Source organism: Condylura cristata, unplaced genomic scaffold (genome assembly GCF_000260355.1).
Source record: "Condylura cristata isolate star-nosed mole 26May11 unplaced genomic scaffold, ConCri1.0 scaffold00008, whole genome shotgun sequence".
NCBI lineage: Eukaryota > Metazoa > Chordata > Mammalia > Eulipotyphla > Talpidae > Condylura > Condylura cristata.
In genome coordinates, this window is record NW_004567109.1 from 38,895,249 (window position 1) to 38,908,699 (window position 13,451).

The 13,451-nt window shown below is 36.7% G+C and overlaps 1 protein-coding gene across 2 annotated transcripts in view; it reads left to right on the forward strand.

Annotated features, from left to right (window-relative positions):
- Positions 1-13,451, forward strand: part of LOC101632254 (cAMP-specific 3',5'-cyclic phosphodiesterase 4B) — a 38,294-nt gene that overhangs the window by 20,573 nt on the left and 4,270 nt on the right. For both annotated transcript variants that reach the window (XM_012722538.1, XM_012722537.1), the window contains exons 3-9: positions 4,894-5,072; positions 6,223-6,321; positions 6,462-6,626; positions 8,678-8,777; positions 10,743-10,897; positions 10,993-11,115; positions 11,876-12,058. In XM_012722538.1, the coding sequence (XP_012577992.1) occupies positions 4,894-5,072; positions 6,223-6,321; positions 6,462-6,626; positions 8,678-8,777; positions 10,743-10,897; positions 10,993-11,115; positions 11,876-12,058 (1,004 nt within the window). The remainder of the gene's footprint in view (positions 1-4,893; positions 5,073-6,222; positions 6,322-6,461; positions 6,627-8,677; positions 8,778-10,742; positions 10,898-10,992; positions 11,116-11,875; positions 12,059-13,451) is intronic.

Consider the following 13,451-nt stretch of genomic DNA (forward strand, 5'->3'; position numbering starts at 1 on the left):
TTGGCTTTGACCCAAAAATTTGCTCTTAGGTGGTTTGTAAGAGATATGGTGGAGAATATCTGGTGATTTTAACCATATGAATGACTTATAAGAATAATATGACTTCTGCTAAGCTATTTATTAAAGGCAAATGAGGGAGGGAAAGAATCTTCATCTCTAAAAGATTTGACCTTCACAGCAGCAGTCTTCCCAATCTGATGCTTTATCTATCATGCTTTGTTGTCACCTTGCTAGTATTAACATGTGACACTGACAAATAGGATCTCATGCATCCTATTTGATGAGTAAAGATTTCTAACTTCATGTTTAAAGCTTCTGTCGTATAATGAACCCATTTAGAATATATGTATATATATACATATGATTTAATAAGATCTGCAAAATATGCAAATCTGTACTTCAAAGATAATGAATAGCACTCAGATTCTGTTGACTTTCAATTACCACTGAATTATGCTCATTTTACTTTCCAGGGAAATGATCTGTTCTTAGCTTAGTGTCAGACCTCACACCTCTCTTCTCTTGGCATAGTTGCACTTCATTAAATCAATGAGTATTTATTTGATACTTATGGAAACATATGCCTCTTTGAATTTATTTTAAAAATTAGCTCTATTTCTCTAATGTCAAAGCAGTGCCTGATATCAGCAGGTTGATCTTTGATCCCTCTACTGCAAACAAAACTCATGGCATTACCCTACATTCAGTAAGTGGGCAACAGCACAATATGTGCCTTTTCAACTGTTTCCAGTATGTGGTGTCTGCCCCTCCTGGTTTTCTCCACTTGCATTGGGACAACCTTTGTCAGAAAAAAAAAAAAAAAAAAAGAGAGAAGAATTTTCCATACTTTCTAGCTCCAAGAAGTAGCTAGAATCGAATGAAACAGAAAACATTATATTCTGATCCATTTGTCTCCATTGAAACTCCTCTTTTCTCCCTTTGAAGACATGCATCTTTGCTGTCCATTTCCAATACACTCCTATTCTGTGCAATACCCAGTTATTTTGTATAAGTCAGGGAGTGTTTAGGGACATTTGATAAATTATTGATTGTGGGAGAGAAAAAATAAATCATTAAGTACAAGAATTAATTTCTCTTTTCATAAACATTGCTTTTTTAAAATATCAGGGTTTTTCTGTTTTGTCAAAGAGACTCACTACAGAGTTAAGTTACATGAGGTTCCTGAGCCCCTACACATACTAGCCTGCACCCAAGTAGTTCACTTCACTGTATTCTCTTTCACTTTCTGCTTACCAAGCACAGGAAGGCTATTTCAATATACCAAGATTCTTTTGTTCCTTTTATCATCAAAGACTATCAAGTGAGAAAGCTGATGAGATTATAAAGATGAGTCTTAGTCTCAACACTTTATATCCCAAAACAGGCAAATGTCAAGGCTCTCTTGAAGATTCCATTTGCACATATCTTGATGAAAAGCAATCATTTGGCTTCTGACTATTCCAAAAATTAAATTATCAGAAAGGTTATTAAATTCTCAGTCCTTACAGATTCTTAGCATAAGGAGGGTGATGTGAGTGTGGGTGTGTGTATGTGTGTGTAGATACAAGTTAAACCTAGTCAAACAGGTTAAAATTTAAACATTCCTAGAACAAATATAGGGAGAAAAGAAATCCGTTCTTAAAAGCAAAGATGCATCTGTTGTTTCATCTCTAAATTGAGAGCACTTACCTCCAATTCAGAATTCTGACTCTGATATGTATGTAGTTTATTTGTTTTGCTAAGACATAACTGAAATTTGGTTTCTCTGTGATGGACCCTGAGCTTGCAATTTGGTGATCTTGAAAAGCAAACAAAGTTTGTTTTTCGACTGAAAATGCAACATGTGAAATTCTCATTCCTGTTTGTGAGCATGATGAATATTCCTGGAGGACCATGAAGCCTTCTCCATATACTTTCAGATAGGCAAGAGATGTTAATGGTCTTACAGTCTAATTTTCACATTTTACAGAGAGAAAACTGAAAAGCAAAGCATCTTGACCAAAATCACTTGACCAATATGTTCCTAACCCAGTACTCAGACTGTGCTCTCTTGATTCCTAGATCTGTCCCTTCTTTAACTTAGGAAATCAAAATATGTAGAAGAAAATCACATTTAGGGCTGTTTAAGTAATATGTATATTCTTTTGAAGAAGCCTTTAGGAATGTGGATTGCTGGCCCTAAAAATAAAATATAATTATTGAGTTTCCAGAAATATGCAAGGATCTTGTATAATCTAGCAACCATATTTGTGAGTACAAAATAGGCAGATCTTAATAACTTGTGCTAATCATGAAGAGCAGCACCTCAATAAGCCATTGAATGTTAAAATGTGTCATCTAGGAAGAGGGAATTCCATATCTGTGACAATTGTGTCATTTCCACCTAAAAGGATGCTGTCCAGGTAGACAAACCAAATGCAGTTACTTACCGATGCTATTAGAATGAGCTTCAGGCTTATGGTATAAGAACAAGTCAAGCAGGAACAAGTAAGGAAACATAGACAAAACAAAATATTTAGATGTGATATTACAATGTACTTAATATTTAAAGAGGATCTTTTAATACTTTGATTTCTCCTACTTACTATCTCAAAAATAGAGATTAAAATGTCAAGACACATGAGAAAGACTTTAAGAATTAAGTGCTCTGAGCTATTAAGAAAGGCACCTCAAATTACACTATTAACAGAGTTTTGACGTGATCATTTTTGGCATCCGTGTTTTTGTTTATTTGCTTTTTGCTGGCCCACTCTTTCCCCACTGTGTTCTGACCATTCTGTAAATGTAAATCCCCTAAGTGTTTATTGTGATTCTTTGAGTCTGTATTTCAGGTTATTTCCGCAGTGTGCTGGCTAAGCATTTAACAGAAGAAATTCAGGATAGGGAAACCTCTCAGTTGTTCCAATGCCTGCACAGGGAAACACCCATTTATGTTCAGATTGGTGCTCCTTGAATAATGGCCTTCTTTATAGTAATGTTCCAGACACAGTAGTAGTTTGACTCAATCACTCACTTTTACAGGGAATCTTTAATTAAACAAAAGCAAAGAGCTATTAGTTCCACTAGAAGCCTTTATATCTGTAGTGGCACAGGAGAATCTAATAGTCTCTTTAACCATGAGGAATGCTGTTCTTTCATTTTAGCAAAAAGTAATAATTATTAGGAGTGAAGTGATAGAGAAAAGTAGTTTCAAAAATAATATAATATCTAATGTTTTCTGCCAGAGATTGTGAGACAGGAAAGAGATTTTTAATAGGAACTCCAAGGCCTAGATTCTATGCTATTGAATCACTGTGTCTGGAACTCAGTAATTGTAAAATAAATATCTGCTGAATAAATTGCCCTTTGAGCGTGGGCAAGTTGCTGGTTTCATCGGAAAAGTAAGAGAGTGGGATTATAACTGATTCCCAAACCTGGCTCTGATCTTTAGAGTCACTTGGGAAGCTTTTAAAATTTACCAGTTCAGTAGGATTGGGTGGGGCTCTTAATTCTGTATTTTTTGAAAGTTCCCTGGGTGTTTCTGATATGAAACCAGTCTGGAAACTCCTAAACTAATGGAGCTCATCACTAAAATTCCTCCCCAAGCAAAGCCATTGGCCTGTGAATCTAAGGAATTTGGGCAATACTGAAATGCTAGGGATGCAGAACATCCTTGCTCCAGCCCTGAAGCATGGTTGAGTGTACTTGGCATCACAGCTACTTCTGTCTCCCTGTCTTTGCTTTGCTTCGGTGAATTGTCATTGGGACCCTGTGAACAGATGGAGGTCTCTGGGGACTATGCCCTCATGAGCTAGAGGTGAAAGCAAATAGTCTAGATTCCAGCATGTCATCTGGAAGCTTGTCATTTTCAAATGGAGAAACATTGTCTTTATATTTATTTTCACTATAACAAGTAGAGGTAAATGTAGAAACTTTTGAAAGCTGCATTAACTCTTTCAACCACAGGGAATCATTTAGGTCAATGAGGTAGTTGTTTAGATTAATAAGCATTTTCTCTGCACTCATCGATATCCTATGGCCTGAAAGAGTTAAGATATTTTTCAGAATTGCTCAAGATATACCTTCAGGTGATGTGAAAATAGAATATTTGATAGCTGACATTTTAAATAGTATAATATCAAGGAAAGATCTTCTATAAGTAGCACACACATTTTTTTCTCTAATCCCAATTGTGTTATCGTGTAGCAGAATTTTTAAAAGATCAAATGAGGTGGCCATAAATATTTAATAAGCATATTTTAATGAATGTAATAGCTGTTACAGGATAGGCATTGTGTTTATTATTTTGTAGTAGAATTAGTAGAATAAAACATGAAGTAAAACTGAAAATATAGCTTTTCTCTTAACCTCAAATGGAGATTTGAAGATTATAAAATACTCATTTCTCTAGCATGTCAATTTCTCATCCAAGTGAACCCAGCTAAACTTATATTGATTTAAGTTAGAAATGAGTCCAAATATAATAAAGTGAACAGAACATAAAGCCTGTTATTATTAATCTGACTTGACTACATGCGTCTTTTCTATTATACAAGCACACAAGTTATTTACTTAAATTAAAAAGAAAAAAACTCTGCATGCGTGTTTCTTCTAAGTTATATTGCAAACAGAAGATCTGGGGTTGAGTTTTACCTCTTCTACTTCTTGAATAAGTTATCTCTCTTATCTATTTCCTTTGGGTTTCATTTTTGTTTAGCAATAAAATGGAGCAATAAAATTTACCATCTTTTCCCTCATCTACCTCAGTAGATTTTCCTGGGACTCAAAGGAGGTCATGCTAGAACACTCCTTCAGAAGATGAAGGGTCCATTATAAATCACTAGACATGGCTTTTAACATGGCAGTAGGTTCCCACTGGCATACATGAACTAAAAACATGTCCCTTTGTTGCAGACAAGCAGAATGATGTGGAGATTCCATCTCCCACCCAGAAAGACAGGGAGAAGAAGAAAAAGCAACAGCTTATGACACAGATAAGTGGGGTAAAGAAATTGATGCACAGTTCAAGTTTAAACAATACAAGCATCTCACGCTTTGGAGTTAACACAGAAAATGAAGATCATCTGGCCAAGGTGAGTATGGGCTGAGAGTGTTATGTGCATGGAGCTCTCTGCTTTGTAGCAGGCAATGCTTCAACATCCCTAATAGAAATTTTTCAAGGAGGCTGAGGTGACCTTTTGGTCCATTGCTGGGTACCTAATAAAAGACCCTGTTCTTATATATTAAACGACTTCCCCCCCCCCCCTGTTCTAAGTTGGGTTCATTAGCTCTTGAATGGAGAATCCTGCTGAGGGCACACTGAGAGAATCTGAGGAGAGGCTAATGGGCAAGATAAATGATCCGAGAGGACATTTCACGGGCCTGTACCTATGGGAAAATCTGCCCTGTTTAGGCTAGCTGGAGAAGAAATAAGAGAAATGATTGATTTTTGAGCCCAAATCCCAGTAGTAAAATAAAACACAGAAAAAAATCATACTCCTAGGTTACTCAAGATGACTGCTGAGGTCCTTTGAGCCTTGCAATATGAAATGAGTTACACATAAACATTTAGTGGGACCTTCTGAAAGATGTCTTTAGAGTAAAGGTGACTCAATAGTGGGCCAAACCTTGGGGAGAGCTGGATCCCATATTCTGGGCAGTAATTAAAGTGGAATAAATTGTTCTTTCAATCAGATAACCTTGGGTTAATCTCACAACACAAGATTGATGATGTTTCTTTCAGGTCTACCTGTGGTCCATTGTTTCTAGGATATGATACATGATATACATTCTTCACAACTTTTTCCATTAAAGTAAGGTTAACTTAGACACATTCTAGCAGCTATCTCTGTTCTGCTCTTACTGATGATAAACAAAGGGTAGAGGAGTTTCTTTGACATTGTTTTCTAGCTGTTACTAGTGGCCCAGTGAACAGCAAAAGAGAGAGAGAGAGGAAAATGGGGTTAGTATGGTCTTTCAACACTTGCATGTACCTCTGAAAGCAGAAGGGACATGTAGACCAAAAATTAAGTTCATGGATCAACACATATTCTTTTCGGAAAACATATACAGAAACTTGGAACTTGCATGACAAGAACACCCAGCCATCCTAGACCACTCCATTTTCAGATTGTCCTGAAATTAGGGCACTTCTAAAGACTTAAGCAGTCATTGTCCAAAAAATAAATAAGAATAATGAAGACTATTATCTTAACTCCTAGATTTCTCTCATTTTGATTACAGGAGTTAGAAGACCTGAACAAGTGGGGCCTTAACATCTTTAATGTGGCTGGATATTCACACAACAGACCCCTAACATGCATCATGTATGCCATATTCCAGGTGAGTGAGTAGGAGAGAATGTCACTTATGCAATTGGATGACTCTTTGTGATTTTTCTCCATCCCAGTTACTTTTCTGATTTAACTTTTTCCATTGTTAGACATACACTTATCTATTTTCTGATTCATCTTACTACATAGGAAAGAGACCTGCTGAAGACATTCAAAATCTCATCCGATACCTTTGTCACCTACATGATGACTTTAGAAGACCATTATCATTCAGATGTGGCCTATCACAACAGCCTGCATGCTGCTGATGTTGCCCAGTCAACCCATGTCCTTCTCTCTACACCAGCCCTAGATGTGAGTAGCCACCTCCTGTCTTCTTTAAAAAGTGACAATCAGGGCCCTCCCTGGTGGTGCAGTGGGTTAAAAGCACAGCACTATGAAGCTACCCCAGCCACTGCAGTACGAGTTCAATCCCCCGCCAGGAAGCTGATCCATATAGCATGGCAGACCTCTCCTGACCTGCCCAATGCTCCCCTCAACTGTGTATTTCAATACACATGCCTGTTCTGCTCTCCACTCTGTCTCTGGTGAATCCTCTTACCCCCTGCATCTCTGGCCTATACCCCAATTCTGTATGTATAAATAAATAAATCTTTAAAAATAAATAATGGCAGTTTATCACACTTTAGTATAATTTAGATGGCTGCATGTTTGAGCTGGTTTTTTATTATATATAGCATCTCAGTAAAAATTAATGGCATTAAAGTTTGCTTTCAACCAATAACCTTGTTTGTACCTCTTACAATTTTGAAAAGGTATTTAATTATCAAGCAAATAACAGAGTGCTTTACTTTTCTTGCTATCTTTTGTATCTAAGAATTTTCTAGCTCAATGTCTAGTATAGAATATATTCTCAATATGAATATACTAAACTGCTCCCAGGACCTCAGGTACTATGAAAGATAGCCCAGAAGCATAAAGTACTCTTATATAATTCCTGTTAGGAATAAATACACACAGGGCCATGTTCTTAAGAATTCATAAAATTGATACTAAGGATTGAAGGAAAAGTAGCTGAAAATTCTAGGACTGAGGAATAAATCATGCTGAAACATTGAAGGCCACTATTCCATTTTGATAGACATCTCAGAGAAGGTGAGGTGTCTGTGATTCCTTCCTTTACAAATTAAATGCATTTATATTTACCAATATAAGCAGCAATGTGCTCAGGGGCCATTCTCTTCCTGGACAAGTGGCAGTGAGGGTTAGTCATCCACATGTGCAGGCTCACTTCCAGAAGGGCCCAACCATACCCTATCCGGCTCCCCTTTGCAGCTTCAGTCTATCCACGACGCTATTGCTTTGGTTCTGTTTTCTAAGAAATAGAAATCTAAGATCACTTAGGAAAAATGAGATGAAGCTAAGACTCTTTTATCCACTGAAAGAAAGAAAACAGCATTATTTGTATATTTTATAAAAATAGCACAGAGTAGGCCAACACTGTTTATCTGCTGTCCTCTATTTTTGGTACCCACTAAGTAGCAAGAAACTGACCAAAATTGCAATAGATTCTTAGCAAAAAGAGAGTCAATGTTTTATTGAGTAGTTTGATTGTTCTTCATGGGAAAAGTGGAAACTGAAAAGGCATTTGAAGGATCAAAAGATTTTAGCAATCACAGAAGATAAGGAAAGATATTTCAGCCAAAGAAAGACTTGTCAGTCAGCAGCAGTATGTACCTAAATAAATATTAGGTTTAAATCATTGTGTGCAAGTGGGGGAAAAGGAAACTTCCCTGCATAGCCTGAAGGAGTTGAGCAGTAGGGCACTAGGTTTTATTTGTTAGAAATGTTCTTAAACCTTGCCCATAGTAAATATTTAATGGGTAGATATTAAAATTACTTTAGGAAAGCCTCTGACTACACTATAAATTTAGCTATGAGAAATAGTATATTGCTAGTCTTGCGAACCTGGAGTTTGGCCTTTGTTCTTGAAGTTACTCAGCCTGAAAACACATGCAGGTTGTTCTATCTTAGAGCAGAGCCAGTTTGACTTGCTCCATCTGACATGTATGTGCTTGTGTTATATAAGCGCCATCCTGCCATACCACTTACCCAAGAAACAAACATCAGACAACACCTGATCACTCACCAGAGTATTGTCTAATGCCTTCCTGAGACTTTGCCTGCAGGCTTGATGTGGGCATGGCTTCCGGTCATCAGCCCTTTCACAAAAGACCTTACGATGATGGACAGAATCTATCTTTAAGTAAATTAGTTTGGGGGACATTATATAAATCAATAAGTAGTCCTCCCAACATGAAAGAAATGGGATGCTTTAATATGAAACTAAGTAGATGGGGCAAGTGGGGCACAGAGTTAATCAAAGCACATATTCTGCTCTGCAGGCTGTCTTCACAGATTTGGAAATCCTGGCTGCCATTTTTGCAGCTGCTATCCATGACGTTGATCATCCTGGAGTCTCCAATCAGTTTCTCATCAACACAAGTGAGTCCACCCCTAGAACAGTCACTCAAGATAATTACATGATTCACTGCTTAACTTTTTTTCCTCCTAATGTTTTCATTTTGGATAATAATAAAGGTAATAATGAGGTAATCCTTCCATTCCTCTCAAACTGGTCAGACCTTTCCTGTATACTGTGTCCTGTCTGGCAACAAATTTTGGAGCTGCATGGTAAACTTGGACAGGGTCAGAGGACCTATAAAAAAAGTATTGAGTGTTTGGTAAATACTATGTGAAAAAAGAGTAACTGATGTGGAATTGTCCAGTAACCATGAGGAAAGACTTGAGGACAATGCAATAGTGATTTTTAGTATTAAGCAGAACTCTCACACATAAAGCTCTCAACTGAAGAAGCAGGTCAAAATGTTCTACATGATTACAGGAACCTCCAAATATAAATAAGATGCCAAAAATAGCACTGGAAAGTGTCTTCATAATTCAGGAGAAAGGGTCATTAGACGTCCCACACTCTCTTCCAGCTGCATAGAGTTGAGTATCATTGGTTGCTTTAGAACAAGGAAGATGTCCTCAGTGACCTCCTGGGCTTGTCCAGCCTTAGGATCTCAAGTCATACCCAAGGCTTTTGTCATGCTCAAAATGTTAGGAGTCCATGCTAATGTAAATCCTCAAATTTGCTCAGTTAACGCACCAGTTATAAATGCTGAGAATGCAAGCAAAATTCTCCTAAGAATATTGGTCATCCCTTTGTGATAATGATTAACAAGTGCTGACAGTTCTATAGAAATGTTTAAACTGCCTGGTATAAAAGTCCTAGTCATATTTTATCAACAGAATACCTGGGTGATCTAGATGGGGGGGTACATTATATTTTTAACCTTGTTTTTCTTTTGAAAGAACATAAGCTTTGGACAACTATTTGTCTACATGGGTTGTATCAGCTGGAATAATTGGTGTCATAAATCAGTGCATATGTAAGCCAGCTGGTTCATACAGAAAAATAGTCTTGTTACTATAACCATCTATGGCACTACAGTATTTGCTGACTCACAAAACTGTACTCTCATTCACAGGATGAGCAGGGCATGAATGTTGAAATGACTTCTATCCCACCACCTTTTCAGAAGCTGTACCTCAAAACACACAGTTAAAACAGTAGTATTTCTAACCTGCAATTAATGATACATTAATTGCCATCACTTGTCTGTTTCCTTAATTAACATAAAAAAATATGATTTCATGAGTTCAATGACCATGTTCTCACCAGACCAGGTTCTAATGAAATATATGTGTGATTCCAGTGTGAAAGGCAGGCTGGAAACTATATTTAAATATTCATACATTGCAGAGTCAGACAGCAGAAAATTTGATATCAAGATTGCTTGATAAACCACTGAAGTTTATTATTATATTTCTAGACAGCTCAAAAAAACTACATTTTTTGGATAAAATGAAATTCTACATTCACACCATTATCTTCTTCAAAAATTCAGAACTCACAATTGACAGAGCTGGTGAACATATTAAAATAGGTACTGTAGCTTGAAATCTTAATGTATTTGATAAATTTTAGTGGCATATTTGGTTTGCTTTTTTTCCAAAGCACAAAATGTAGGAACAAGTAAAGACTAAGATACAAATAGGATTTAGTTGCTTGGAAATGCCCTTATCTAATGTCAAATTCTTCATCTGAAATGAAGAAGACACAAAGGATTTTAAAATAATGTGAATGTTAATCAAAGAGCAAGCCCATGCTCTTATAGCTATGGGAAGCTTCCCTACTCCTCCCTCCACCCCCCACCCCCAGAAATTGGCTTACTTCCCTTTGGAGAGAGAGAGAGACTGTTTTTCTTAGGGGAAAATGACATAGGTGGATCTTGGTTCTTGATATTATCTAGAGAGTACTAGACCTCATTTCATTGAGGTAATGCCAATATTTGAATTGTATTCCTTTTTATTAAGTCATCATTTTCTCTACTTATTTATTAGATTCAGAACTTGCTTTGATGTATAATGATGAATCTGTGTTGGAAAACCATCACCTTGCTGTGGGTTTCAAATTGCTACAAGAAGAACATTGTGACATCTTTCAGAATCTTACCAAGAAGCAGCGTCAGACACTCAGGAAAATGGTTATTGACATGGTAATATTTCAACTTCTCTCTGTTCCTTACTTACCTTTACCTTTGTTTTCTTTGATAAATTGAGTTTATTGAGTTTTCATTTCTTTTTACCTAAGGTATTAGCAACTGATATGTCCAAGCATATGAGCCTGCTCGCAGACCTGAAAACCATGGTAGAAACAAAGAAAGTGACAAGTTCAGGTGTTCTCCTCCTGGACAACTATACTGATCGCATACAGGTATTTGATGAAAGCCTCAGGTTTAACAGAAAGCCAAACCAAACAGCAATTAAAGAGTAAAAGGAAACAAGTTCACTTAGTTGTCCTAGATTACTGCTATAATCTGAAGCTTATTTTGAGATCAAACTAAGGAAAATGGGACATTCACATTTGTCCTCTAATTTATGAAGAAAAACATAACTCTATTTATTGGATTGTTTGTTTCTAAAAATAAATGATAAAAATCTCTTTGTAACAGAGCATATGTGACTGCTGGTCCCCAAACTCATGTTTGGATATTCTTTTTGTTGCCATGAAGCTTGTTAGGTTTCTCTTGGCTTTACAAATTGTCATCAACTGCTCTCCTATTTCCACAAGTGGAAAATATGAAAACATCTACTTTGAGGAATTCTTTGCATTTTTTTCCAAACTAAGGAAAGGAAATGATGGCAGAATCTGACCTCTAATGTCTTTCCAGTTTTCAAATTGAGTGACTGTCAATCTAAGAAAGCACACATTTTCCCTTTTGGGATTCCTGTAATAGTAAATAACCAACGCTGGCCAGCGTTATTGTAATACTGTTGTTTTTTGGTTTTGGTGTTTGTTTGTTTGGTTTTTTTGTTTGTTTGTTTGTTTGTTTGTTTTGGTGCACATACCATTATTATATTGCAACTAAAATTGGGTTTGGGTTTGGTAACAAGTGTACTAGTACAAGAGGGGTGAGATGTTCTGGTGTATTTATAACTGATTTTATGGAATTTCCAAAACTTGATGATTCCAGGTCCTTCGCAACATGGTACACTGTGCAGACCTGAGCAACCCCACCAAGTCCTTGGAATTGTATCGGCAATGGACAGACCGCATCATGGAGGAATTTTTCCAGCAAGGAGACAAAGAGCGGGAGAGGGGAATGGAGATTAGCCCAATGTGTGATAAGCACACAGCTTCTGTGGAAAAATCCCAGGTATTTAATACAAGGTTTTCAAAGTTTTGTAAGCCCTGCAGATTATAGAAGTAGAAGCTTCCATTGAATACCTTTCTTAGAACAGCATATAAAATAAAAGGAAACAACTATCCATTTAGTTCCATTATATTCATGACTCATTTGCCTTCTCCACTGTTTCTCAGCATATAGATCAGAAATCCATCGAAGTTTGGACTTTGTATCTCAAAGTTCAGAGAGCTGCCTATGCCTTTATCATGTACAGCTGAATGTTGAATTCTTTCAGATTGAATTTAATGATGCTTTTTCCTCCATCTCCTCCTTCCAGATTTCTCCTAGTTCTATCTTTATCTAAGACATTGACTTTGCATTATTGTTTTCTGCACCCTTTTCTGTTTCTTCTTAGTCAGAACTATCACTACCACCAGAGGCAGTGACTCTTATTCCCACACATCTCTTCTATCCCACAGTTGAAGCCTAGAGGTTGCTCTATACCTCTGACATTTTTAAGACCTGCTGATTTTTTTTTTTTTTTCAGGATAAGTAGCTTGCCCAGGTGGTCATGATTGAGAATGGGTTTCTAGTGTCTTTATTACAAAAGCATTCAGAACTTTTTTTGTTAGTATTGATCTTCTTCTCCCACTACCTGCCACCCTCAAATTTATATATACTTATAATATTAATGTGAGCATCACATTTATATAACAATGATATTATCAAAGTCATGAGTCCCTTTACAAATATTATTTTGTTGCTTCTGAAAGAACCCCAGTTAAGTGAGTTTCAAATCTGTGAAAGTGATCTAAATGTCTAATATGCTATAAAATGTGTGCTTTAGTTTAGTCAGGGTCAGTTCAAATGCCTAAAGCCTTAAGTAGAATAATACACGTAGACATAAAAATGCACCCCTACATGCATGATACATATATAAGATGCCCATTTATTAACAACAATGACATTCTGTATTTATATGGTGTTATGTATGGTTGCCCATATATTTTCTCATACAGTTTACTGTGATACCTAGTAGTTGCTTCCTATGTGCCCTGTGTGTCAGATGAAGAAGCTGCCCTCCTAATCCAGATCACTAGCTTTCCAGTGACCCAAATGCCCTTTCTCCAGAGTTCTTTACTTTCCATCACTGTGGCAGGTCTTCTGTGCCATGACATTATGGTCCACACTGGTGTTTTCCACAGATGAACTTTTGTGGACATTGTTTGAGTAGTCGGGAAATAAAGCCCTTGACTAGATCCTCATAGGATTTGTTGAGCTCTCTCACTCCTGAAGCTAAGATATATGGAAGTAGGGACCACCTTTATGAAAGAAAGAAAGAAAGAAAGAAAGAAAGAAAGAAAGAAAGAAAGAAAGAAAGAAAGAAAGAAAGAAAGAAAGAAAGAAAGAAAGAAAGAAAGAA